The 26,822-nt window shown below is 35.4% G+C and overlaps 1 protein-coding gene across 3 annotated transcripts; it reads right to left on the minus strand.

Moving 5' to 3' along the window:
- Positions 1-1,960: 1,960 nt before the first annotated feature.
- Positions 1,961-26,325, minus strand: LOC132555261 (uncharacterized). 3 transcript variants are annotated; one of them, XM_060219613.1, is made up of 15 exons: positions 26,090-26,325; positions 20,087-20,226; positions 17,492-17,614; positions 16,465-16,774; positions 14,484-15,135; positions 11,318-11,457; positions 10,586-10,824; positions 9,884-10,022; positions 9,187-9,441; positions 8,123-8,371; positions 7,387-7,518; positions 6,073-6,449; positions 5,118-5,232; positions 4,235-4,526; positions 1,961-2,973 (listed from the first exon to the last, which is right to left on the minus strand). In XM_060219613.1, exons 1-15 carry the CDS (start codon positions 26,144-26,146, stop codon positions 2,936-2,938), a joined length of 3,258 nt encoding a protein of 1,085 aa, XP_060075596.1. In that variant the 5' UTR covers positions 26,147-26,325; the 3' UTR covers positions 1,961-2,935. The 3 variants fall into 3 exon arrangements, with proteins under 3 accessions (XP_060075596.1, XP_060075595.1, XP_060075594.1); XM_060219612.1 differs by having other exon boundaries at positions 4,137-4,526; XM_060219611.1 differs by having other exon boundaries at positions 1,961-4,526.
- Between the last annotated feature and the right edge of the window lie 497 nt (positions 26,326-26,822).

Below are 26,822 nucleotides of genomic sequence, written 5' to 3' on the forward strand. Positions count from 1 at the left end.
TCACCTACCGGAGCAGCTGGAGTTACTGGACCCACAGGACCAACAGGTCCTACAGGAGCAACTGGAAGTTCGGGAGTGGCTGGAGTTTCAGGGGTTACTGGACCTAAAGGGGCTACTGAATCTTCAGGGTCTGGAGGAGCTATAGGACAAACCGGAGATACGGGGGCTACTGGACCTACAGGGGCTACTGGAGCTACCGGGCAATCCGGATCAACGAATGTACATCCTCCATGAGCAACATCAAAAGCAAACAAAATGTCAGCTCATTGTAGGGGGAGGTGCACTTATACAAATTTCTACAAATGTATCAAATTCCAATCCTGCATAGTTTCTAAAGAATGTCCTGTGCATTTGTATATCTTGAACTCTATCATTGTTAAGATTCCATTTAAAACAATAATTCCTAGTTAAGTTTTCTATCATAATGTTTACGCTATTATCATTATTTGGTTCAGAGTTATACTCATACTTTTCCATGTTTACGTTTCTTTTTTATAGCAGGCTGTGTTGCAATACGACTAACATACAAGCTATTGCAAAGGATATAAATTTCGGAGTATTTTGTTTTACCTTTTATCATCGCAGAAATGAAAACACCATTACAAATCAAAATTGATAGAGAAAAAAACAATAATAATGTGTTATATAATTGCTGTGAAAAATGCATCCATTTTGCTTTCAACATTTCAATAATTGAAAATCACTCCATATTTCATTAATATCCAGTATTTCTTAAAATACATCATAACTGGTAACTTTTCAGGGGTTAAATTTTTTGCGATTGTCGTTTCAAACGATCGAATTATATTTTAACGAATCTAAAATTTCTCGCTCAAGATGTAAAAGGTGTAAAAGCACATGTTGTATGCACAGATCTCATTATCTCCTGAGCTTAATTTTCGCGATCAACTTATTGTACCTCGAAATAGCGATAATATCTGCCCCCATCCCCCCTCCTACCCCCACCCGCGAAAATAATAGCCTATACGGTAATCCTTAATCTTCAATATTGCAAATCACCATGAGCTACTTAATTATTGTCATTCTACGCCTAGCATTTCAAATGAAACCTCACATGGCTGTGCATAATGGTTTCCTACAATATATACAAATATTGTCACACTTATAACAACTATTTTCCCGTTTCAATAGTTATGGTCGGTTTTATTATCAAGAGAAAATAATAATTTATAAGATAGTCGACCTACGTTACCTCGTTATTTCATTATCTCCAGAGCTTAATTTTCTCGAAATAGCGATAATATTAATTTAAAACAGTTCATTGCCTCCTATTTGTTGGCACTGTAGTATGTCCAAGTCAATGTTCAAGACAATTGTCAATAATTTAAACACATAAATATATCAAAAATTATAAATGTATATAAATATAACTTTAGTATATTAGTTGAAACTCTTTCAACTGTAACTGAATAACGAATGAAGAAAATAGTGTTAAATGAAACTTGACATTCGTTTTGTCGCAAATTGTACTGGTGAGGTTCATTAAGGATCCTACATGTAGCTGTATATAAATTTTCATTTCATATAAGGATTATAAATCAATGATTTTTATTTTACCGCGCCACTGAAGAAGTAAAATGAAAAAAGTCTTCACGACTTTCATAAATCTCTTACTTATTGAAACGAAGATAATCTAACTTGGCGATAGTCTGATCTATATCCCTTTCTTAGGTGACGTCACATTACATATGTCACCACTAGGACATGATGACATCATGGAAACAGATTCTCTAGGCCATACCATACATCCGATAACAACACCAATATACATGTATTAAATCTACCGGAACCTCGATTCTATTTTTGGTATTCCTTTGTAAAAGATTTTCATAACTATTTTGCTTTCCAAAATAAGAAAAAAAGGGATAGTCAACAAGATCCCCCTCCCCGCAAGTTTATTTGTAAAATAAATACATTATAGTGAGCAACATGGAAAACACAAGTTTTAAAACCATTTATTGTTTATATGGCGGTTAAAGCTCGATTGTTGAAAGTGATCAATATAACAACAATTTAACAGCATGATACTGTGAATGTTGAAATCATCTTATCACACCTTTATTTTCGTTTTGAATGCTGGAAAATGAAAGTTATTATATCTTCAGAAGATATCCTGCCGAAAGCAATCATACAATCAGGTACAAGCAGCTTGTTTAATCAGTCTCCATACGTAATATATATATATATCAAGTCCCATCTAGATTTTATTATTACGTAGGCAGATTTCCTTTGCAAAGCAATCAGTCATTGAGGTCACAGCAGCTTCATTAGATATTTGCGGAATTAATCGTAATCTAACTTCAGTGTGTAGTTAAGGTACTAAGTCTTCTTAGCAAGACTCATAAGAAGATGATAATTCCTTTGAAAGAAGTGCGTAACGCGATCCTTAAGAGATTTAAGAAATCAGCCAATTACGTCACAGCAGTTTCACTAAATATGCATAGAATTTGCCGATCATCAAACCTGAACAAGAAATTCAGGTTATAATTCTACAAGGCAAGTTTCCTAAAACATCTTGTCATTACTTCACAAGATAATGTGTAGAAAACATTCCCATAGAGTGATTAAAGAAATCAGCCAATCAGGGCACAGCAGTCTCATTAAATAAGCACGGAATTCGCCATTAATCAAACTTGGGCAAAGGATCAAGGTAACATGTGTACCAATCAAGCTTCATCAAAATCCAATCAGTCATTCAAAACGTATCATGCTAAAACCAGCATCCGGACGCATGGAACCCAGTTGAATATCTCCGCCAACTTCGTTGGGCGGGTGATGGAAAAAAAATATGATGGACATTTTCATTTTGAGATGTAATGCCTTATGATGCAAAAGTTTGAACGTGGACGTGACATTTTCAGTTTGTTTATGAACTAAACACCAAAGTGTGTTAATGTTATGTTCTAACGGTTCTCTAGAGGTTAGTTGACAGTTGATTCTCGCAGACTTGTCCTGAAAAATACAAGTACATATATTTAGATAAAAACGGAATTATATTAAACTGCAGGTACATACTTGCTGTACATATATAAATGAAAAGCAAATTAAACTTTTAAAAGAAGTTGCGTAAGAGAGATTTCAATAGGTTACTCTTGGCTAATAATCTCATCCCAGGTAAGTTCGCCTCATGTTCATTTCGCCCTAGGAGAATTATATAAAAGGGTTACATATAAAAGGGTTAAAAATGTGCAATTTAATTTCGCCCCAATATCATGTTCGCCGTCCCTGTTCATGGAAGAAAAGGGTGAAAATTATACGGGGACGAACATTTTCCGGTATACAGAAGCTGATTAAATTTGAGCACATATTTGTTAGATGGTTATCCCTTTTAACTTTTGTTTAACTGAATCTTTCAGTAAACAATTGTAATAAACTCAGTAGAGTTTTAGTATAATAAAATGCACGCATTAATGATAACAAATTCGTTCCTGAATACACTAGAGTCAGTAACGAAATAGGAATTCAGAAACTGAAAGCCGGTCACTATGTTTATATTAAGAATCGGGAATGACGTAAGATATGGATAATAACACATAGAGAAAGATCAAAGATCTATTAAAGAAACAGATGTAGCCGCACTTGACTGTCGAGTACAGTTCAAAGGGAGACTACTGTACTCGGTATATTGATGAAAATAACAGACAATTTCAGAAGTATGTTCACCTACTTAAACACTGAATGTTTTTGAATGCAGAAAATGGACAAAAAGTGTGCGCACGAATTGTTTCAAAATTATTGATTTGAATCATGAAGGCCACTTATATAAGATTATCACAACACTTATTTTAGACAAAATACTGAAAGTCGTTTGTGAATCATATTCACATATCTAATTAAGATGTCTACAATGATGAGAAGTGGATCACATTCACGTAAAAATGTTTGATTTTGATATTCATGCACCTATTCAAGGTTCATATATCATTGAATTACACTGAAAAACTTCTTCCAAATTCATTCAATTTCATATGAAATTCATTGACCTCTACACTGTATTCCTGGAGCGGTATATGTCCCATCAACTGTCACATGGTTAGACTGAGAGGTTCATGCACCTATGAAATAAGCAAGAATCTATATGAATTCCGTTGTCACAAATTTTGATGTTTACGCACCTACAATGTAAAATGTAAGCTCTATACAGAGGTCTCTAACACGTCCTGTGTCACAGGTTCCTCATTGGAACAATCATGCACCTCAATATTTATACTACCATTAAAATTGACAGAAGACCGGAACTCAAGACACCGAGATTCCGTAAGTGTTTGCGTTCGAAGTGGCAGGAAGAATATTTTGGCGTTCCGCCTACTGAACTTTATTGTAGATCTGATATGAGCCCCTCCCTCTGCAATAAGATGTACTGTGTATTCCGACATTTGAAGAGGGTCGACGATATCTCCGTCAAGGACGAGAGGGTCTCCTGTCATAGTGGAAATGTGTATCTGGATCCCATGTTGCAGCAGTGAGGGTGATATACTGTGTGGTATCTGGTCGAGTCGGACCAACTGGAATTAAAACAGAGACAAATAAATAAAGGTAAACATGCAACAAAAATAAGGTGTCGAAATTGTAATATATAATGAAACGCGACAAATCAACATATCTAATGAAAACTCAAATGATACCTGTGGCAAACATGGGCATTCTAGGATTGAATTGAAGCAACATACTCTGATAACAAACCACGATAAAACCGTCTTTTAAAGTCGAACGTTAACCTGCATGCCACATTTTAATTCATTCGAAGAATGACAGGATTTACAATATACACTTGACGTTGTTCTAAAATTATCAAATAAATGGAGTTATGAAATATTAAAAAGCTTGTGTACCTCCCCATCTATATTGATTATTTTTCTTTCAGTCATTTAGGATTTCCTCAATCGCCTCCTAGACTTCAAAATCGAGGCCCTTATCATCACTGACGAACCCTATAAGGACCAAACTGCTGTATGAAGCAGTTTAATTCATTGCTTGGTTCTATTGTATCTAACGTTGTAAAGTTGTTTTAAAAGGTGATATGTACCATCAGTAAAATACTACATTTAGGATTGTTGTCTGTAACTGGAACTCAGAAGGACAAAACAAAAATAAACCTGGTAAAAATCCGGACGGAGAGAAATATGATGGGTCATGTATGCGCCATTTTCATCTCCGAACAGGAAGTACGTCATGTAAGAAGGGTACTCAGTAGTCACTTTCTCAAAGTATCTGCATGAACATTCAAACATAATATAATATCAAAACATGATATAAGAATTGATAAAATAAATTACGTGATGCTATGAAATTCAAAATCAGAAATTGTTTTCAAGGAATCTAACATTTAGATATTTCCGAGAACAATAAAGCATGAAAAGATACACATAGATGTCGAATAAATAGTTTAATAGAAAACAGCATAGTTCGTTTAGCACCTTCAGTGTACAGTATATTGTTTATGCTTCCAATATTTGAACTGTCGAAAAACCAATAAAGTCCGCCAATTAATTTGAATTATTGTTTTTCAAACTCGACCTGAATTTGTAACATAAAAAGTTGTGCAGAGTGTCATGAGTGTTTATGAGACTGGACATCTGGTTACCAAATACATAAATTGAGGTTCTTTCATGGAAACAGACTCAAAAAAAAAAAAAAAAAAAATTAACAAATTGTTTCAGAACCCTGTGTCATTATTTATAACAGTTAAGACATTGCATATGGTAACTTCTTAAGAAATAAAATACGGTTTATACTAAAAGTGCTTTTCAGATGTGTGTTTCGACAAAAGAACGAGTGCAATATTTCAGCTATACGTTTTTGGTGTTTCTAGTGTTGTAGGTTAGAAATCTACTGGAAAACGTTGTATAAGTCATGCCTACATTCTGCAAAATTCAAATATATATTTTTGTCATACAAATCAACACTCAGGTTGACATTCCGCACACTTTCAAGTATAATCCTCTCGGGCGATCAGAAATTCTTCATTTCATATCATTATGTCGCCGCTTTACCTTTGTCAAAATATTTTTGTGAATTATTCGTTAAAAGAAACAAACAGTTACAATTTACCTGTAGAGAGGGACATCCGATATTGTGACAGGTAGGTTGGTCATGATGGGCGTCTCAGATTCCATGCCAACAAATACGTTCATTCTGATCGCCCTCTGGCGGCCAGTACGTAACATATCTATCAGAGTTGTCTTCACATTGTTCCGGAATATGATTTCTTTGGCATTACTTCCATTCAAAGATAATTCGACTTGCTGTTCAATCAGTTCGAAAAGCTCCATTTTGAATCTACTGTCCACTTTAAATTTGATAACGGCTTGGTAGTTACTTTCTTTTTCGTTGTATTCGTTTGGGTAAAAATCACAGAAAATTTCCCCGGTATCATTACTCAAAGGACTAGCAACAATAAATATATGTCTTTCCGGGGAATCTGTCATCTGTAAAACCAGAATACAAACAAAGAAGATATAGGATATATATCTTAACACAAAACAACACGTTCTTATTTCGGCACACAGCTAATGTATGCATAATTATCTGAAAATGTCAATACTGTTATAACGTAGATTATCGTAGGACTCAATGCATTTTCGCTGGAATTGATTTCGTGAACAAATTTTAATCACAACATTCACTGGTACTAAAATCCATGTCAACTTTGATCTATTTATCATTTCGTGAACACACACATTCGTTGATTTAGAATGCCTACGAAATCAATTAGATAAATCCCACACGAAAATGAATAATTTCACTGTAAACGAACCGAGTTAAATTGATTCTTAGCCTTGTTCATAATAAAATATCACTTATAATTGTAGTCAAATCTTTATGTTTTTAATAATTCTTAAAAAGTAAATTCTTAAATAAGAGATATCTGGAATTAACTTTTGAACAGGTATCATTTCTCAGAAATAGACTTTACAATGCTTCATTTACATCATGTTTTAGATGAAAATGTCTTAATAAAATAAGAAATGCAACAAAATACTATTTTGCTGAGAGAAATACAAAACCTCGGTAGGAAAGAAATGTTTCATGATCATTTTATTCTGAAACAATAGTAAATATCATTAACAAAGATGAATAATATGATATTACAGTAATGCATCAAGAACTATCTAAACAGAATTTAAAATAAAACGCAAATTCGTTGCAACAAGTAGTATATAGGGAAACATTCAATGAGATTCCTGAAGAAGTACAAGGAGAAAAATACCATTTGTTCACGAATGGTAAGCGTCTTCTGTTTCATCGACGACATCCAACATAAAGCTTGGTCAATCATAGCTGTTGATGTCACGTTCTCAAATGAGAACAAGGTAAACAGCAATTGAACTACATTATCAGGTACAGTTTAAATAATATTCCTACCTCTTCTACCGTAGTCTTGACGACTTGACGGAAGCAGCTGACCAAAGACTGAACGCTGTCCTGATCGGCGACCCAGGGATTCATGACGGTGTTGATAAGAAAGACTAGGCCACCTTCACAGGCCGGTGGGAGCTAAAGGAAATAACGCACGTGGTTGGTGAAAGAAAATGTAAGGGCAAATAAAAAAAACATGATTCATAGAGAAAAAATCCAGACTGTGCCATTTTATTAGAAAAAGAATACCGGGGTTATATCGTTGGCAACTAAACAAAAGTGAAAACTAACATGTATGAAAAAAAGTTTAACAAGAAGATACAATATCAGAGATGGTTTAATAATACAAAATAGCATGCCATGTTTTAACTAATTAGAACAGAGGCACGGTTGAAAATATATGCATTTGCCCGACACACTTTTGAAATTATCAGATATATGAGAACTAAAAAATATTAACGTCGGGGATAGTGCAGCTTCCGTCTAGATTTTAAAAACAATCTTTCGTTTTGTACTAAAATCTTCGAATGGAAACGACAGGAATACAAAATATCGATGGCATTTTAAAGAGTTCACAACTTCATCACTATATCATTTGCGTTAAATGTCACAACTATATCACCAAATAGTGGCAAATATGCTATATGTATGAGGAACTACAGACCACATCATTATTTTGTTACATTTTCATCAGGTTGGTAAAGACATTCTACAGACTACACCAGGTATACATTTATCTTACCCCTAATCTCCGCTTAAACTGTGAAGCAGCTTTGTCCTTTCCAGAATGCTTCAGTTCAGACTTGGTAAGTATCAGAGGTATTCGCTTCACAGCTTTCTTGCTTACACTGGTGTGTGATAATTTGTCGAACAATGTCGAGTTGAGTCTGTTAGTTATGTCAATTTTAGTATTTCCTCGGATGTTGACGGCAAAGGCGTTGATCAAAGCATCAGATCCTATGTCACTCAGGAAAGTCATTACGTCACGGTCCTATAAAACAGATTTACCACACGCACCAAAAGATGGCTTTAGAACACATGAACACATTACATAGACCTTGATCATAAAGGATATTATGTCGTGTCCATTTAAGAGCATACAAATTCACGAATATAAAAACGTTATGTTACCAAATGATTTTTAATGAAAACAAACTCTAAACCAACCCCCATTCAGAAAAAAGGCGAGAAACTTTAACATGTTCTTTGATGTCGATAGTAATGACTGAAAACATGACGGCAATATTTTGTGTTAGTCTCTATATGCAGAATTCTAAAATTTGTATTTTCTAGGTATCACTTTCAATCAATTTTAGTGATGCACACATTGCATTCATGAAAGGTTTTATAATAAACCCACTCGCTTGCATATCGCTTTTCTGTTTCTCAAAAATAGAATCAAATCTTAATATGATATTGATGTGTAGCAAGGTTCCTTTCATCCTCGATACTCCAGGAGTTACGATCACGTTCGCTCTCTGCACGCCTGAAACATGTCATAGCAAAATTGAAGGTTCCATCTGCAACACCTTGTGGACAAGACGAAAAGACTAGTTTGATCATTTGGTGTAAATCAAAAGTAAATCGAGGTCGCATAACGGTATATTGCATTTGCTTTGAAGTCGCTCCTCTGAAGTCTTCAAAGGGTAAGATTTCCTTCTATTGGAACCAATCAAATTTCTTTAATTGTGCCTTAATTCTGCCATGACATGTTCCAGGGGTGCAAAGAGCGACTGATGGAGAATCAAGGATGGATTCCTTGGTACACAATTTTTGCTAATCTCAACTAAACTCAAATTAACTTACCTTTTTCAGTTCCTCATTACTTTTGCCCTTAATGTTTTCGTTAATGAATCGCCTAGCTTCTGTCAAAGCTCGGTCTTTTTTAAAGGAAAACATTGGTATCCCTGAATCCTCCTCCTTTGGCAGAGGTTTCATGGGAATGCAGACGAAGTTGTCATCGTCATTGGCTACAGTCAGCCATGCGCAGTAGAAAAGTTTTGCTCCCATCATGCATTGCCCTAATATCCTTCCATAACCATACATGTCAAGGCCGATGACCTAAGATAATCCCGGTAATCAACAGTTTAATTGTTTTGTAGAAGAATATTTAAATCAAGTCTTATATTATTGTTTACAAAACCTTTACAATACTGTTTAATTTAGCAAATTAAACATATGATTTATGTGGCAATTGACCAAAATTCAAAGTATAAAAATATATCTTGCATCTTCTACCAGTTTTCTTTTTCCGTTTTCTTTTTTTTTCATATCCACACATCATACAGTCATTATAGATATAATTCATACGCATTTATACAATTATGTAAATCTGTCTCTGTTATGCAAACACGCATTTACTTGAAGCGAACAATGCCTTCGAAAGATGTTCGCACCAATTTGCATATCTTTAAAGGCCATTGTTTTAAAATTGCGTGGAATACTTCCTTAATTTCTGAGATAAATTATATTCAAAACTTGAAAACGATTTTTTTCAACAGACCCTGTGGGCCAATAACACTCCTGCAGCTGCTGCTCCGGGTTTAGACCCCTCAACTCCGTACATCCCAACATCCGGTTCGTCTTCGTTCTGGTATATAACAGAAGCTGCTATCTGAACAAATCCTCTCATAGCGCCATTTCTGTGTAACAGTAATAATCGTCGCCATAACATTAATTTGGTCTAATCTTAAAGCGTCACAATCACAGAAAAAATGCAGTTTCATTTTCATGAAGATTACATTTTGCACCTGATAATATTTCTCGGCATCTCATTAAAATATGTCAGGAAATTTATCGAAAATCCTAATACCTGATCTTTATTGTGGAAATAAAGTTATTTTGTTTATCATCCCGCGGACAATCAGGGTTATTTTGATATCACCTTGTTGTAGCTGGTGGATACGTCACTAAAACATATCATCCAGAACGATTTAGGTAAATCGTGTCCAGCTTAAAAGTTACACTCACGACAACTCGGATCGGTCCGTTTCTCAGCTTCTTGAGAAACACCGGGATCGTCGAACCATGCATATCAGATCTTTATATAAAGGTACTTAGTCTTACGTTCCGCCAGCACAGTTATGGTAGATCCCTTGAGGAGAAAGGGGCGACTACCTTTAACCATATACACTTCATTATATTCAAAACTGATTTTTTTTGTTACAGAATAAGATACCATATCACATACACCGGACATAGTTACCTGTAGCATAGACCACCGGCAGGATATGGACAGTAGCCGGATTTGTGGGGATCCAGAGTGATAGTGTCAGCGTATTTAAGATGGAGAAGCTGTTTCCGGGTGTAGGGGCTGAGAGGAAACATCGGGATGTATCCGCCGTGATCTTTTATCACTGTAGCCCGGGAAGTACTTTTGGAATGAAGCATAGATGTAAAATAACCTCCCCACGCTCCGTCTGCGCACACACAGAAATTCAAACCCTGCAAGCGGAAGTACATGATACAGCGAAATTGACATTTCGTAAATGATATGTTACATATGGTGTATATGGTGTTAAAAACTTCATAATTGGATTTACAACCATTTTTTTTTTTTTGGAATCTGTACATACACATAATACCATATTTATGTACCGTATTTGCTCACAAAACCTTAAAAACATGGATGTTGGTATCGATCTTCCAAAATTTAAAACCAGCAATATTTTGAATCAGATTTCCATTACCTGTCTCTTTTAAGTTAATAGTTTAAATGCTCGTTTTAGTTTTATGCTTCGATGTGTGGTAAATGCCTAACCAGGTCTGCAATACCTGAATCGAAATCGACGTACTTCGCTGTATATTTACGTTGTATTGCTAAATTATATTTTACATAGTATTAAGCTTTGATTTGTTTCTTTACAGTAGGATTTAACCGACGTATAAGAAAGATGTCTTCTGTGGTGTAATAATTTGTGAAAATTAATCCCGTTACCTTTTCCCGAAACTCTTTGCGCAGGTTGACGACCTTAGCTAGAGGGTCAACTGCTCCGTGTTCCGTCGTACCGATGACAACGACAACAGCAATGACGGGCACTTGCCTCGTCAGTAAACCACTCAAGATCCGTTTTAAGTCTGAACAATAAAAAAACATAGAGAAACTGATAAGGTGAAAAGAAATATCATCACCAAGAATTTTTCTGAAGGTGGTTTAAAGATGATTAACATTCAAGCCTTTATTAGCGCACTGAAATTAGGTTGGCTCCGGAGATTTTTAAGTCCATCTACGAGCAAGTGGAAAATTTTATTTTCTAGATTGTTAAATAATGACATAGCTATGAATTGTGGAAGTGATTATTTTAAGATTTGTAAAGAAAAATGTAAAAATAAGTTTTGGTGTGATGTTTTTAAGGCATGGGAGCAATTATTGATATTGAAGTCTAAAGAGAAAGGTAGACAGCAGTCTCCTCTTAAAACTCCTCTATGGTATAATCCACAGCTGACTATTGGTGGGAAATCTGTTTTTTATAAAGATTGGTTCACTAAGGGAATAAGGGTGGTAAATGATATGATTAAAGATAAAAGTACAATTACTTTTTATTCTTTTAATGAATTTATTGAGAAATATGGGTTAAAAACAAACTTTCTTAGATTTCAAGGGCTGTTAAACTCTATTCGGAATAATATTGACTTGCAGAGAATTTTAGACTCTGATTTCTGTTTGCCATTTATCCCTTGTAGCATAGAACCTTTCTTCTCTAAATTAAAGGGCACTAAAGATTTGTATCAATGTTTTGTGGAAAACAATGAAATTCCCACTGGAAGGAAAAAGTGGGCCAAACAATTCGATTTTGAAGATCATATCTGGGCTAATATCTTTACCTTACCTTTTAAAATAACAAATAATTCTAACTTCCAGTGGTTTCAGTACAGAATTTTGCATTATATTTTAACAACAAACTCTATTCTCTATAAAGCAGGCATAGTTGACAGTCCATTCTGTACCTTCTGTAAATCTGAAACAGAAACTATCAATCATATCTTCTGGGAATGTGAAATGGTTCAAAACTTTCTGCAAAGCTTTGAAATTCTTCTAGAGGCACTACTTATCCCCTTTACTCTCAACAAAGAGTCCATTTTGTTTGGCTTCTTTTCTGCGAGAAATGTGTATAGTAAAATCGACAATGAGATTAATATAATCATTAAGCAATATATCTATAAAATTAGATGCTTGAACAGTAAGTTGAACATAAATGCCCTTGTAAATCTAATAAAGGATCATCATAATATTAAAAAGTATATTGCTACTGGTAAGGGAGACCACTCTCTTGAACTTTTTAAGAATGAATGGAAGAAATGGGAAAAAATTCTTACTCTATAAATAATTCTTCTGTGTTTTTGATGATAGTTTTTTATTTTTTCTAAAACCTTTCCCCAATACCCTTGACAGTTTCATTATGAACGTTTCTTTAAGAAATATTGAATCTGCATCTTTCCTTGAGATTTTGAAAATTACCCCAAGATAAATTATCTTGTTCCCCGTTTTTTACTCGTCAGTTTCTACTTTTTATTTCGCTTTCTATATCTTTATCTTTGTCTTTCCTTTTATTGACTTTTATCCTGTCTTGTCTCTCTCTTTCCCTCTCTCTTTATTTACTTATTTATTTATTTGTTTACCCTCTCTTTTTCTTTTCAAAAAAAAAAAAAAAATAGGACACACACAATGAAAATGAAGAATATGCTGATGGTGTAAGGCTTGGATGAATGACAATATTAGGTGTGTATGATGATGATGGATTATGAATGATGATAGTGATGAGGTGTAAAGTATGTATGTATGATGATGGTGGTGTTGAGTGGAAATGATGATGATGATGATGATGATGGATGATCACATGATGATCGTAATGATGATGATGATGATGATGATGATGATGGATGATCACATGATGATCGTAACGATGATGATGATGATGATGGATGATCACATGATGATCGTAATGATGATGATGATGATGGATGATAAGGAATGATCACATGTTGATGATGATGATGATGATGATGATGATGATGATGGACGATCACATGATGATGATGATGATGATGATGATGATGATGGACGATCACATGATGATGATGATGATGATGATGATGATGATGATGATGGATGATCACATGATGATGATGATGATGATGGACGATCACATGATGATGATGATGATGATGATGATGATGATGATGATGATGATGATGATGATGATGATGGATGATCACATGATGATGATGATGATGATGATGATGATGATGATGGATGATCACATGATGATGATGATGATGATGATGATGATGATGATGATGATGATGATGATTATATGAGCTAAAGTGTGATCGAGAGTGATGAGAATGCTGATGATGACGTGTGTTTTTCTCAAATAGGTGATGATGAGTGATAATCAAATCCATCTGATATATTGTTATGTTTGTTCTTTGATTGTGTTGTGCTCTTGAAAAATAAAACAATTACAAAAAAAAAAAAAAAACATAGAGATAGATTTGAACTTATCGCACTCTAATCTTATACTGGTTGTGTTACAAGGATTTCTTTTCTACTGACATGAAAAAAATTATCATTATAAACAAGTCCATAGAAAAGTCAGTCGCATGTTTTGCAATTGCCGTTACTGGCGCAAGTGAGACAGGTAGACATTCGACAGTGGTGACACGTACTTTGTTCGCCTGCGTTCGGTAAGATTGGACTTCCCATTAAAACACCCTTAATTTTTGAAATCAAATGAACGTGGCTTGGTTTCGTTTGTCTTACTTTTCCAGTAACCTTGGTGGAGGTTCGGAGTATAATGTGTGCCTACAGATACATTTGTGAGAGGAAAGATGGATTTTCAGTGGATCTTGCTCGAAATAATGGTGTGCGTCCTAAAACCAAGCGGACGGAATCCCAGTAAATAGTTTGAGTTATAAATGAGTGATGTTCGTTAGAAAGAATATAATTAGAAAGTAAATATGATTTCGGTTCTACTATTCTTGTCAATTACTATCAGTCTACAGAAATACACAGGACTTGTCAGAGTAACGAAGTGCTGACGAGATACCCTGTAACGATTACACTGCATATAGGCAGTCAAATTAAAACCTAAACCACTTACCATCAATACTCATCCGGGCATTCCTATCAAACATCACTGAGATGAGGTTTTCTGAGCCTATTCCAAGTAAAGTCGCTGCTTTAGTCCAAGAGTAATGGTTGGAAGCTGGAGACACAACAACAGGAGCTTCCGTAAGACCGTGCACTATTGCGAATTTTAAAAATCCCAAACTTTGTAAACTGTATTTAGATAAACATTCTGTGAGAACATCGTCAGAGATCCCAATCCGAGCCATGTCTTCTGGAATTCGAACGATATCATCAATGTCCAGGTTCAGTAAATCCCATGTTGAAACTTCCGTCAGCTTTTGTTTCGTATCAAGCCTCGGTACGAACACTTCGTAGTCCGCCGCGTCTTGCAACTCTAGTTCAGTCATAACAGCTTTTTGAATTGCAATTGGATAATATTTGACGTTGCGTGCAGCCCACGTGGCTTCGATATTAGCTACGCTACCCCCACAAGTGAGGTGACCCCACGGTTCCGGTTTCTGTCCAAAACTGTACCCGAGCATTTCACAGATCTGTTTTCCGACTTGTACTTCCATGCTTGTGGTCACAGGACTAGCCTCCCTCGTGACGTTGTTGGAGTTGTAAAGCAATGCCGCGATATATCCCAGATTAGCAGGCATTGCAGTATCCCACAACATATGACCCTGCAATTTTAAATAACCACTGAATCTCGTTTTAACAATAGTGTATTTACTATGAATGGTGACACATTTTTATTCAAAATTTAAGTGTTTCATATCGAGCTTTAGCCCGAGTGAAGCACTTTGTTTTGCGGAACCTCTCTTGATTTATTACCTATAATACCCATGAAACAAAATTGATGACAAACTTTTGATACAAATATGTGTGCAGGCGACAATATGAGGAAGATTAAAGCTTCTAATTTAACTTGTGTTTCATTGCTTTGAGACACAATGAATATTACAGTTGCGTAATCGCACAACGTTAAAAATTCAGTGATGTGTGCACGATATGTGCACGATTTGCACACATAGAAAAATTGAACGAAATGAACTATCGCACATTTGTGCGCACGTTGTGCGGTTCTATCGCACGAATATGAGATGCTAGCGTGGTTGATAAAAATTTAGAAATGACTAATGAGTAAGTGTGGGATAGGGTTTATTTATTTTCTAAATATGTAAGAATATAACTTAGTATATTTCCCTTTTTAGACATTAATTTATAGGTTGGACACTTGTAGATATATCAGAAACACATTGAATAGTTAGTTACCCACCTGAATAATCTGTCGGTTGATGTTGCAATATAACTTTGGTACTGCTGCATCTACTAGTTTAATATATCGTAATATTTACAATTTCCACTGTTTGCTCCTCTATAAACTAACCAGGAGACACTACAGTTTATAACCCAATAACTTTAGTCTGGAACGTGAGCCTCATCACCGCGCATGTTCGCGCCGTTGACCGCGTCACACATGTATAGTGTATTCCATTCGCAATCGGATAATTTCTTAAAACCCGCCGAGTCATATAATACTGACTGATTATCTATCAAAAAAGATGATATGAATTTATGTAAATGTTTTAAAATATAAAACAAAGTTGTTTAACTGAAATAGATATGTTTGAAATTCAGGAACTATTTTCTGTTATTGTTTACGAGAAAAAGGGCGGGGCTTAGCTGTCTCTCAACGGCTTTGTCAATGGCTGTTCCGTTTAAGATGGAGATTACGTCCAGATACCTACAAACGCCTACATCTACGATTAATTTCATATATCTGAATTTTCATTAATTTTAAAGTAAAAAGAAAATATTGTAAATATAAGCATTAACCTTTGATTTTGTTTAGTTTATGAGAAGCGTTTACGCTAAATTTACCTCGTTCTCCATTCCATTTATGAGCTGATAAACTAAACAAAATCAAAGGTTAATCCTTAATTAACTAACCTCTGTGATCTCTGTTATCCTTGTATACATGTATATATTGGGGTATTGCCGTCTCTTACCTCATAGCGGAGACTATGGTTTGGTGTACACTCTTTCAATTCCTCTGTCATCTTCATTAATTCGTTTCTAAGCTCTTTGACCTCGTCTCGGTAAGCACGCGCTGCCTTAATGTCTTCAGTGATGTACGGTTTGTCGGTGGGGTAATAGTTCGTCCGAAAGTCTATATGAGCAGCAACAGCCTCTTTGGCTAGGTCTGCAAATATATCTTTGTTCTCTCCCTTTGGTCCCAGAAACCAAGCCGCCAGGGCGGCGTATTGTTGATTGTACATATCGCCATGGGGTAAGAAATTTCGCTCCGATATCTCCATCCTTAAGTGAGAAGTATTGAAAAGCTGATAAATATCATTAAGTTTCTTTTTACATGCGTATACATGTACTGCACTAGTTACGTGACAAAGGTAAAAAGTCACATGGGCAAAGTTTTTAAAGTCTGATCTTGAAGGAAATAATTATATTATTCAAAATGTAAGTTTCTATTTGTAGTGCAAATGAAATTGGAAACGTGACTTATTCAATTACCATGAAAACTCAAATTATCTTTCTTCCATCACTCGCTTGCAATATCAGTTTTTTCCCCTTTAAAGGCAATTGTGATCTTGAGTGCAGACTGAACGATTGTGAAATTTGAAGTTTCGTGTGTATAGGTATCACCGTCTTGCTGTAAAATTGATGTAAATGCTGTCACCATTTCAGATTAGAAATTGTTATTTGTACACTCATGTCTCTGCTATTGTTGAAGGTGTAAAATGCACTTTTGATTTGATATAGGTTAACTTATTAATGTTAGCCACAACTTCATCGAATATGCTTTGAACACTATAATAAACCCTAGGAAAGGCTCTGTCACTTGCATCGCGACTAAATGATACCACAGATAGATAAATCTTTAGAGTGTTTGCAGACAAAACTACCATCCTAATAAATTCGATAAGGCAAAACGATGCCGGTTTACAATATCGTTGTTTGTCTTTTATTTTGCAACGAAATTATTCATCTAATATTTCAGTAAGTTTCCTCTCTACTTACCATAACGGTCTGACAGAAGATATGACGTCATCTTTGTCCTTAATTGTCCTGAGGTTAGGGTAATCCCCTTCTTCCAGTTCAAAACTACGCTCCCGGAAATTGCTACCTTTATAAAATCCCCATCTACAAATAATGATAATATTTCACTTAAAAACAACACGATACATTCACCCTTATAGATGGTATTATTTATCAGATTGTAGCAACAAATCAAGTGTCGCTTCAAAGGTTTTTTTTTTTTTTTGTTTTTTGTTTTTTTTTTTTTTTTTTTTTTTTTTGGGGGGGGGGGGGGGGTGGGGGGGTGGGTGGGTGGGGGACGTCTCCATAACAGGGCTACATAATCTCAGTTGGACATCTGAGCGTTTTATGTTACTCAAGAAGATCAGAAAAAAACGACTGGTCTGCGCTAACATGGCTGTTTACTGGACGTTAAATCCATCAAACAAGCAATAGGCTTTTTAGTGGTTTGATAAGCTAAATTTCAACTACGGTGATGTTTTGTCCTAAGATGTGAATAGATTGGTCTATTTTGTCCTTTCTATAGACGCTTGAGTATATGTTGTCATGGTTTATTGATCCTTGAAATTGACATAGAAACGTATATTTTTTGTGGTCTTTGTGCACACCTTGACGCATTTAAATCTACACCTTCCTGCTCTGGTTATGAAACCCTTATTCCTACACATAGGGGAACTATACTAGAATGTGATTCGTGAATAGGACCTCTAAAACAGAGAAGAAAAATACAAAGGATTGAATCCTGATAGTATCGAATTTCTAGGTGACAATATGTCTTAGAGAATGTTGGTTAGCTCTTTCAACAGTCATTTGATGAGTCTATAAAAAACACGTTCGTCTTGGCTGACCAGTTTTTGCTTTCATACGATATTGAGTTTATCGAATGACTACTCAGAACAGGACACATTCCCAAATTCTTCTAAATACCTTTTATGTATTGCTGATGCCTTCGTTTAAATAACAAAACAGTTGTTGGCCATGTAAATTAGAAATCAATGACAATACAGATGATTATATACCGACCCCTTACTTTGAGGACAGCCTTCCACCAACTGTATATCAAGCATAACGATTTCCTTGTACTTAAATTTCTTTTCAAGATAATAACATCCATGCTTGTGATCTTGTAGCGTGCACAACAAAGTCTTTCGCAAGAGAAATCACTTTTATTCGAGTTATCTCCCATGAATTGACCTAAGTTGTTTTTTAGTGTGACTGATATGAAGAAATTTGATTCATTATGAATAATCAAAGTTTTAAGTATCATTAAATCACAATGAAAAATTCGATAGGACATATTTGCTTTTATTTCTATTTGCTTTTGTTTTTTGAGAACGAAATGACATTTAAAACTTTGATATACGGATGTCTAGGCCGTTTTCATTGTTTACCGTGTAAACTGACAAACAGCTTTGTGGTTCTCCACAAATATTTCTGTATCATAAAACATCATACTAATTGATTGACATCGTACATCTTTACGGTAACTATAACAACAAAGTGGGTTTTACACCACAAAATCGCACTTGCGTTTTTCCTATTCAGACAGATTCAACAATACAAGTACGGCTTGAGAACCAGTATGTGCATGTTCCGGAAGTCCGGTGTTTACTTTCCACACTCACTAAAGTGTCGGTCGGACATGATGAGTCAATGTATATTTTTATTCTGCTACCGCTTTGCCGATCGTCTTATACACATCAGTACGATTTGTTTTCAGATTAATACATCATACATGTTTACGTTTTGCATGATGACCTCCCATTAACTCCGGAGTAAAAATATGGTATGGACGAAATGACAATAATATGACGGCATTTGGGCATTCTGACCAACGTTACGTAGACGCTTTGCACGACGCCTCAGATAAAATGCATTATAGCTTTACGTTAATCACTTAACTGACTATGATTTTCAAAAAGGCTTTTTCCAATATGTATTCATACAGAGAGATAGAAAATGTAATGAAAAAAAAAAAGACATTGAAAAGTTTTAGATAATACTCGAAACATATACATAACCATATCTGTCTATTTATCCGTCTTCAACATTGCATTCCTAACGACAATAAATACAATTTGTCCAACGTTTAATTGTTATGTTTTTAATTAATCAAATAATATTAATTACATTTGATCGAGAATGTAACCATAGGTTTTTAAAAGTTTAAATTTTATAAAAAAGATAATCACTACTGTGACCTATACTTGTATTAACTACAGGCTCAAGCCGTTGTTTAAAAACTTGTACAGAAAAAAGGTTTTTGAAAGAAATTCATGAGTCATTTGTAATAGTCTAGCTATAACGTATATAATTATATAACGATTGATATTACTCAGAAATTACAAATAAGTAATCTTCTGTAAAATCATGTATTTGCGCGGGATTTCATTTTTCTTTTTAATATTTCATGGCAAAAAAAACAGCCCTATGGATATTATAAAACTAATTTCACCGGTTTATTAGCATATGCATCCGCAGTAAGAGACCAACCACACCCCCTGAAATCAACGAAAATAAATCCCCACGAGAAAAAATGTTTTTGCAGTAGGATTTCCTGCCTCGTGAGAAACTTACACGTCCTTGCCGATGACCTTGACTGAACGGACGTCCTCCAAGCCTTTTTTTTGGAGACATTTACAGTCGTCTCCTGTTGCTAGTTGGTTACCTTGGAAATCTTCTGATTCATAAAGTTCAATCCTTCCTCCCATAGAAACCTGCAACATCAGCAGCACACAAAAAATAATGTACCTCTGTAATATCACACCGAGAAAATTAGTACCACAAAAAAAATTAACAAAAGTTAGAAACAGAAATGTAATATGTAATAATGGTAATACCAAAAGCAATATACTGCTCAACTAGAAAGATAGTAAGTAGTTGCTTATGAGTTTCCAGAATCAGTGTATTCTTTTTGCAATATCATGGTGGAAAACACTGAGTGTTTTTATATCTGTTGTAGGGGATTATTTTAGAACTAAGAACCGTATAAGACCATGATATTACTTACTGGAATTAACCAAAACTTGCATGGCAGGTGTCCTGGACGAAGAAGAGGACGCTTTCTCTTTAGGAACCACCTGTTCTTATTCTCATTGTACATTTTTAGGAACTTTCGTCTAAATATTGATTTTGTTTACATTTTGACACAGTATTATTAAATTTTCGTTTGGATTATGATTATTTTCAAGCGTTTGTATTCCCCTGTTGTTTTTGTGGAACAAATATGCCGATAACACTTTTAGACCTATTACAGTGCTTCTTGCTTTTTGTTGTCAATGCCCTGAGTTTATTGATGAAAACGTGATACTATTGCAATGTGACAAAGTTTTTGAAAGCTGAAACTCTTATTCACATCAGGGGCATAACTAGCCCTGCAAAAATGTGTAAGCCCAGGCGAGCGGTCTGGGGGCCGCCTAGGCCAGGGCCCTGGTGGGGGATTAGGGAGGCGAATCCCCCCGACGGAAAATGAATTTCATGATTTCAAAGATGTTTTGAATCGTTTTTTGAGACAGTTTTTTTTATTTATTTAACAACAAACTTCAGCCCCTGACTAAATAAAAGACTTTATTCTGTTTGAAAAACTTGTCGATCGACGTCTGTAATCCAGAAGCCTTCTTCATTTTGGAAATTTGCACTTTAACAACATTATAATCGGAAACGTTGAAATGATAGTAAGAAGTAGAATAGCATGACGTGTATAAAGTTCCGGAAAGCAATGCGCTAGGCCTAGTTATTCAACAATTTTCTATCTATATTTTTTTATTTATCAAAAATATTAGATATTTATTTTCAAAATTAGTTTTGCAATTTTGTCCGACATACTCTATGCACGGATTTTTTATGTGTAAGCCCGGGCTTTTTCTATCTATGGAAGCTACGCCCCTGCACATAAAGGTGATTCAGGATTCCTGCTGATACTATTTCAAATTTGTATTCTCATGACGTAAATGTTCTCTCTGCACACTTCTTGCGGTTAATACTTCAAGAGGAAAGCGGACATTGCGTTCACAGCCCCTGGCCGTACAATGTATCTTAATTAACATCGTTTTAAAACTTTTTTTGTATATATATTATCCTTCATTTCCCCGTGCACTTAATGTCCCATGCTATCCGCATTCCTTATTTCTATGCAGATAACAACACAATAACTGACAAATGTCGTATGAGGTCGTTTCCATTCCCACATTCACAATTGAGACTGGGAATCAGCATACCACGATAAGATGTATTCGAAAAGAATCACGGTTTAAAATTTACATGTTAATTTGCTCTTTTTTAACATCAGAACATGAGTCGATACCAAAAATGATTTTTTTTGTATCAAAGTATGAGCTTTATTCACATCCATATACTATAGATATACATTTCTGTAGGAAATGTTCGCCTCCTCCTCTTCAATATTGTAAGTTTCCAGCATCAGAAAAGCGAAACACACAATTCAGGCCACCAGGACCATGAAGAGGTCCTATTAGGACGAAACGCAATTTAAGCCCCACCCCACCCCACTACCATCACTGTCGAGTCTTAGAAGGACGAATCTCAATTTCGGCTACCAATATCATTGACAAGTCTTAGAAGGGTGAAACACACATTTTAGACCCCCAGTATCACCGACATATCACATTAAGACAACACAAGATTTAGTCGAGTCCTAGAAGCGCGAGACACACAAATCAGGACCCCAGTTCTACTATTGGCAATGACATGGTTCAATGAATTTAAATTACGGGTGTAATCCATTAAGCAGACGGTGTCTACTCTTCCTGGTACAAAGTCTGTATCACCTTGTATTTACCTGTATACCTGTGTGTAAATCTTTCTAACGCTTTACATGTTGTTTTCGGGTGATATCCCTCAAATAGCTGGCGCATTATTCATAAACATTTTTGCTTTTTGCTGTATCATTGTATATTGTAGAATCATAGTACTGCATGTTGTTGTAAACATGATTTTGTAGTTACGTTAACCAGTTTCACTATGACAGTGTTTAAACCTGGAAGCTTCTCGGTAGATTGAGCAACAAGTCTTATGTTGAAAGGCTTTGCTTTTCAGGAATTGATGATAAACAGAATCTTACACGAGGTTTGACTCATCCCTGAAAACAGAACAAGCCCAAGTTTGAACATTTTTCTCACGTACTTAGAAAAAGTAAAAAAACTGTAAATTATTGGAAAACCTCATCATCAAATATCCCATGAAATGTGCATCGAAATTTGAACATTGTGAAAAAAAAAGAAAAAAATCAAGAAAATACCAACATAGCACTATAATCATAATTCAAATTCAAATTCCATACAATCAGGACGAAATATGAACAAAAGAAAGATTTACACGGATAATCCTGAAAAAGCACAGGGAGAATAAGACCAGGTGTTCCGGAAGAGTAGGCGTCTTCTGCTTCATCGATGACACCCGTCATGTGAATTTTGGTCAATCCAAGCAAGTAATGTCACGTTCTCAAATGAGAACAAGGCATACGACAACAGAACCCTGGCTACGCTAGATAAAATGATGGCGTTACATGTACATTTCACCAGTTATGAGCAGCAGTATTTCCGTACTTAGGGAAAGGAAATGACAGATTCCTTTCACCAAAAAGAGGAATGCCTGTATGAAGTATGAGATAATCTGACAAGCTTTGAGACTCTTTGATGTAGGTTCCCAGTTGTCTTGTATAAGAAACATGCATATTTTAGTGTAATCGCCATAACGATGATAACTTTCCTAATCAGTTTCCTTCAGTATATTTTCGTGATACCAGCACCGACTTTTAATACGTTCCCCGAAGCATATAGTAGCCGCTTTGTCCGTCCGTCCGTCCGTTTGTCCATCATTATTTTGCCAGGAGCATAACACAAAATGTTTGAGGTATCGGTATAAACCTCAACAAGGAAAAGCGCAGTGCACAAGAACCATCACTCTCTTTTGAATGCTTTTGGGGGTTATCGCCTTTTTTGTTTTGTTTTTGGGTTTTTTTTCATACTTAAATCTTGTCCCATTCGGGGTGCATAACCCGTCTCTGACGGCCCTTGTTGAAACCGGAAATCTTAGATGTTGTTACACAAAGTGCATCACCAATGTTCACGAAACAGCAATCAAGACATTTGTAAAGCACCGCATAGTCAATGACGTAATACACGTTAAATACCTGTCTTCACGTGTTATCCAAAGCGACAGCAATATCTCTATAGACACGCAGCAAAGCAGATTGCTTGGTGTGTCTTGTGAGGTAGAACGATAGTTTGTTGTCATGGAGACTAACTGCATGAAGATGACCCTGTTATGGTCTGGCGATGGATCATAAACTGTTGGTTACCAAATCACTATATTGTTTTGTCGGTGTTTTTAATATCATAGAATGCTGTAGACTGAATTTATTTTTTTAGACGCAATAAGATTTTAAGGTACTTTCATTAATTGCCAAATTGCCAATGATGAATGGAATTTGCACAATGGTCGAAACCAATCGAAGTAAACAAAACAACAAGGTGCAGAACTGTACTTGTTCACAAAAATCAATAAACTATATTGAAATATTTCACGCAGTCACTCATGTTATCGCTAAAAGATGTAAGTTTGCAGTTCACTTTGGTTACGGACGTACACTATGCGGAAACTGTGATGAATAGATTCTTAAATTCCTGTGAATGCAACTATATGTAAAAAGGTGTTTGATTCGTTGAACAATTTAATAAATATAACTTTCCTTCACACGATTGAGGTATTGAAATTTGAGGTACCAGTTTAAATTACAGATTATCCTGACACGATTGTAAAATCCTATATTTATCAGACTGACTTGAAAAAAACCCTGTTTATAATAACAAAGGTATGACTTCGCTACATTGTAGGTCAGGTATGTCACTATATATTGTATAACGTAGAATCATATTACGGTATGTGGTTGTAAACAATCACAGTATCCATGACAAGGTAGTGGCATGACGGAGATGTTGGTGAGACAAAATAACAATATAATGTTTTATAGTCAGGCAACAGCAGAAACACTGTACCATGACGCTGTTTGACCCAGATAGCAAAATAAACGACAGGTGTTGAATGGTGACCCTTGTTATACGATAGGTCAAGAATTCAGAAACCTCATCGTCAAATGATCATTCGAAACAAACAAACAAAGATATCGTTCATGTTGTGAGAACTTTCGAATTAAGGGCTCAAAGGTAAGAGAAATGGATAAACTGTCTGTAACCAAAATAACAATAACAATAACAATAATAATAACAATAATAATAACAATAATAATAATAATAATATAGTGAAAACCACCGAACCATAACAGAAGTGACAACCAGTTCCCTTCATGTGAATTGCAGCACACATTCCAGACATCTGTGTATAGTGTCACATAGATGAGTGGTTTTGTTAAAATTGTGTACATCATGTTTGTGCGGTTTTAATTATAAAACATTTTATTAAAGTTTCACACAAAATTTTACACCATAGCATACATAATGAAATAAAAATTCTGAGCATCGCCAGCTATAACTTGCTTTACGAGACACCGAGTACCCAAACCTTCATCATTTATGCGTGGACAATTTGTGACAGAGCCAAAGCACACGAGGGTAAGAACGGGGACACATTTTCCCTTGCATTTGGTTAAATATAGCTACAGATAAGGGGGACAACTTAGATCGAAGCGTCAACTTAAAATAAATAAAAATGACAAAAGCTCCAAGTGTCACGCTAATACATCGCAAAATCATCTTTAACAAGCAGGGAAAATATTCCATATAATATAAATATTATTTAATCTGTAGGAGCCAAAATATCACAGTGTTTTGAAAAAAGCGGCTAACCCACCTATTTCAACGTATCACAGGGTGTACTACACCGTGTTAGGTCAAAAGGTCAACTTATATATTTATACCACAGCGCCTACACACGACAATGGAAACCACAAACTTTCAGACGATATATATACCATGGTATCGACACACACAGATAAAAGTTATAGCATCGGCACAAAGCAATGAAATGACATAAAATATCGACCGATAAAGACAAAATCAGATTAAACAAGAGGAGTTCGTTTTCGGGTACACACGTGTGGTAGTGTGAGGTCACAATTTATTTATCTCCTGAATAACACGATCCTGCTGTTTGGCGAGTGTACGATATGTAAATCACTTCTCCCACGATCCCAATACCTGTGCTTGATATGCATATCACATTGTGAATTTCACCTGATAGTAAATTTGAATATCTTGGTGTCTCGTTTGCATAATATCACCGTGTCTGCTTTCTTACATTCAACCTTATCGTATACGTAAAAACGCCATTGAAGTAAATTTATTAAGGTAGTTGAATGGTGGCTTTGCTGAAAGGATTTATTTTCTTCTTTACCATAAACCTTTTTAGACAGATAAATCTGCCAAATCACAGTATATGTTCACAAGGCCATTCTCACATAAGTCTTAGATCGAAGTGCCGATACTACCTTTTTGATCATAAATGATTGGTTTCCTTCACCCAATCAAACAGATATATTTTATAGCTTACACGAAAACTATTTTATGTATCAAACAAAAGTATAGAATAATTGCATATACTTACACAACGATCCCTCTTGTTTGTCCTCTTCTGCCTCAACTGAACCTTCCTGTGTGCCATTTTGGTCTTTATAAACACTGCAATTTAGCTAAACACCGTTCACCATATTTCAACCAAATTTAACACTTTTCGCAATGTTTCAACCAAGTTAAACTGCGTTCACCTTGATTCAACCAAGATAAACTTCGTTCACCATATTTCAACCACGTTAAACTCTACACGGGCACTGTTGAGTAAGTAACACACATGATCCGGTGTGCTTAGCCATGTCTCACTGAATGTTTATAAAAACACTGCCTACAGGCTGAAAGCGTCCTGGTACATATATCCTATTAAATGGAGCGTCGTCATACATAAAATTACCCTGCAGCACACCTGAAAGATCTCATTGTATTAACGACCTCGGGATTACAAATAAAGTCCATGATCTATAAATAGGTCGGTTCTAACCTTATCAAGCTGTTAAAGAAGCCTAATGGCTGTGATAGATATATAGAAAAAATACTATAGATGTAGGTATAGGAAAAACTGCTACAAATGTATGTATACTAAAAATGCTACAAATGTATAGATAAACTGTCACACATGCATGTATAGATAAACTGACACACATGTATGTACAGGTAAACTGTCACACATGTATGTATAGATAAACCGTCACACATGTATGTATAGATAAACCGTCACACATGTATGTATAGAAGATAAACTGATACAGGTGTATGTATAGATAAAC

Source organism: Ylistrum balloti, unplaced genomic scaffold, assembly GCF_031769215.1.
Source record: "Ylistrum balloti isolate Yb309-2 unplaced genomic scaffold, AGI_CSIRO_Ybal_v1 Utg370466, whole genome shotgun sequence".
Classification (NCBI taxonomy): domain Eukaryota; kingdom Metazoa; phylum Mollusca; class Bivalvia; order Pectinida; family Pectinidae; genus Ylistrum; species Ylistrum balloti.

What these genes read in the sequence shown, in the direction of transcription:
- LOC132555261 (XM_060219612.1), bottom strand. Translation starts at nt 26,146, where the DNA reads ATGGCACACAGGAAGGTTCAGTTGAGGCAGAAGAGGACAAACAAGAGG. An exon ending in AGTTTAAGCGGAGATTAGGG is followed by an intron (nt 7,519 to 8,122) that starts GTAAGATAAATG and finishes TATTTCCTTTAG; the next exon opens with CTCCCACCGGCCTGTGAAGG. An exon ending in TCAAGACTACGGTAGAAGAG is followed by an intron (nt 6,450 to 7,386) that starts GTAGGAATATTA and finishes CTGGTTTTACAG; the next exon opens with ATGACAGATTCCCCGGAAAG.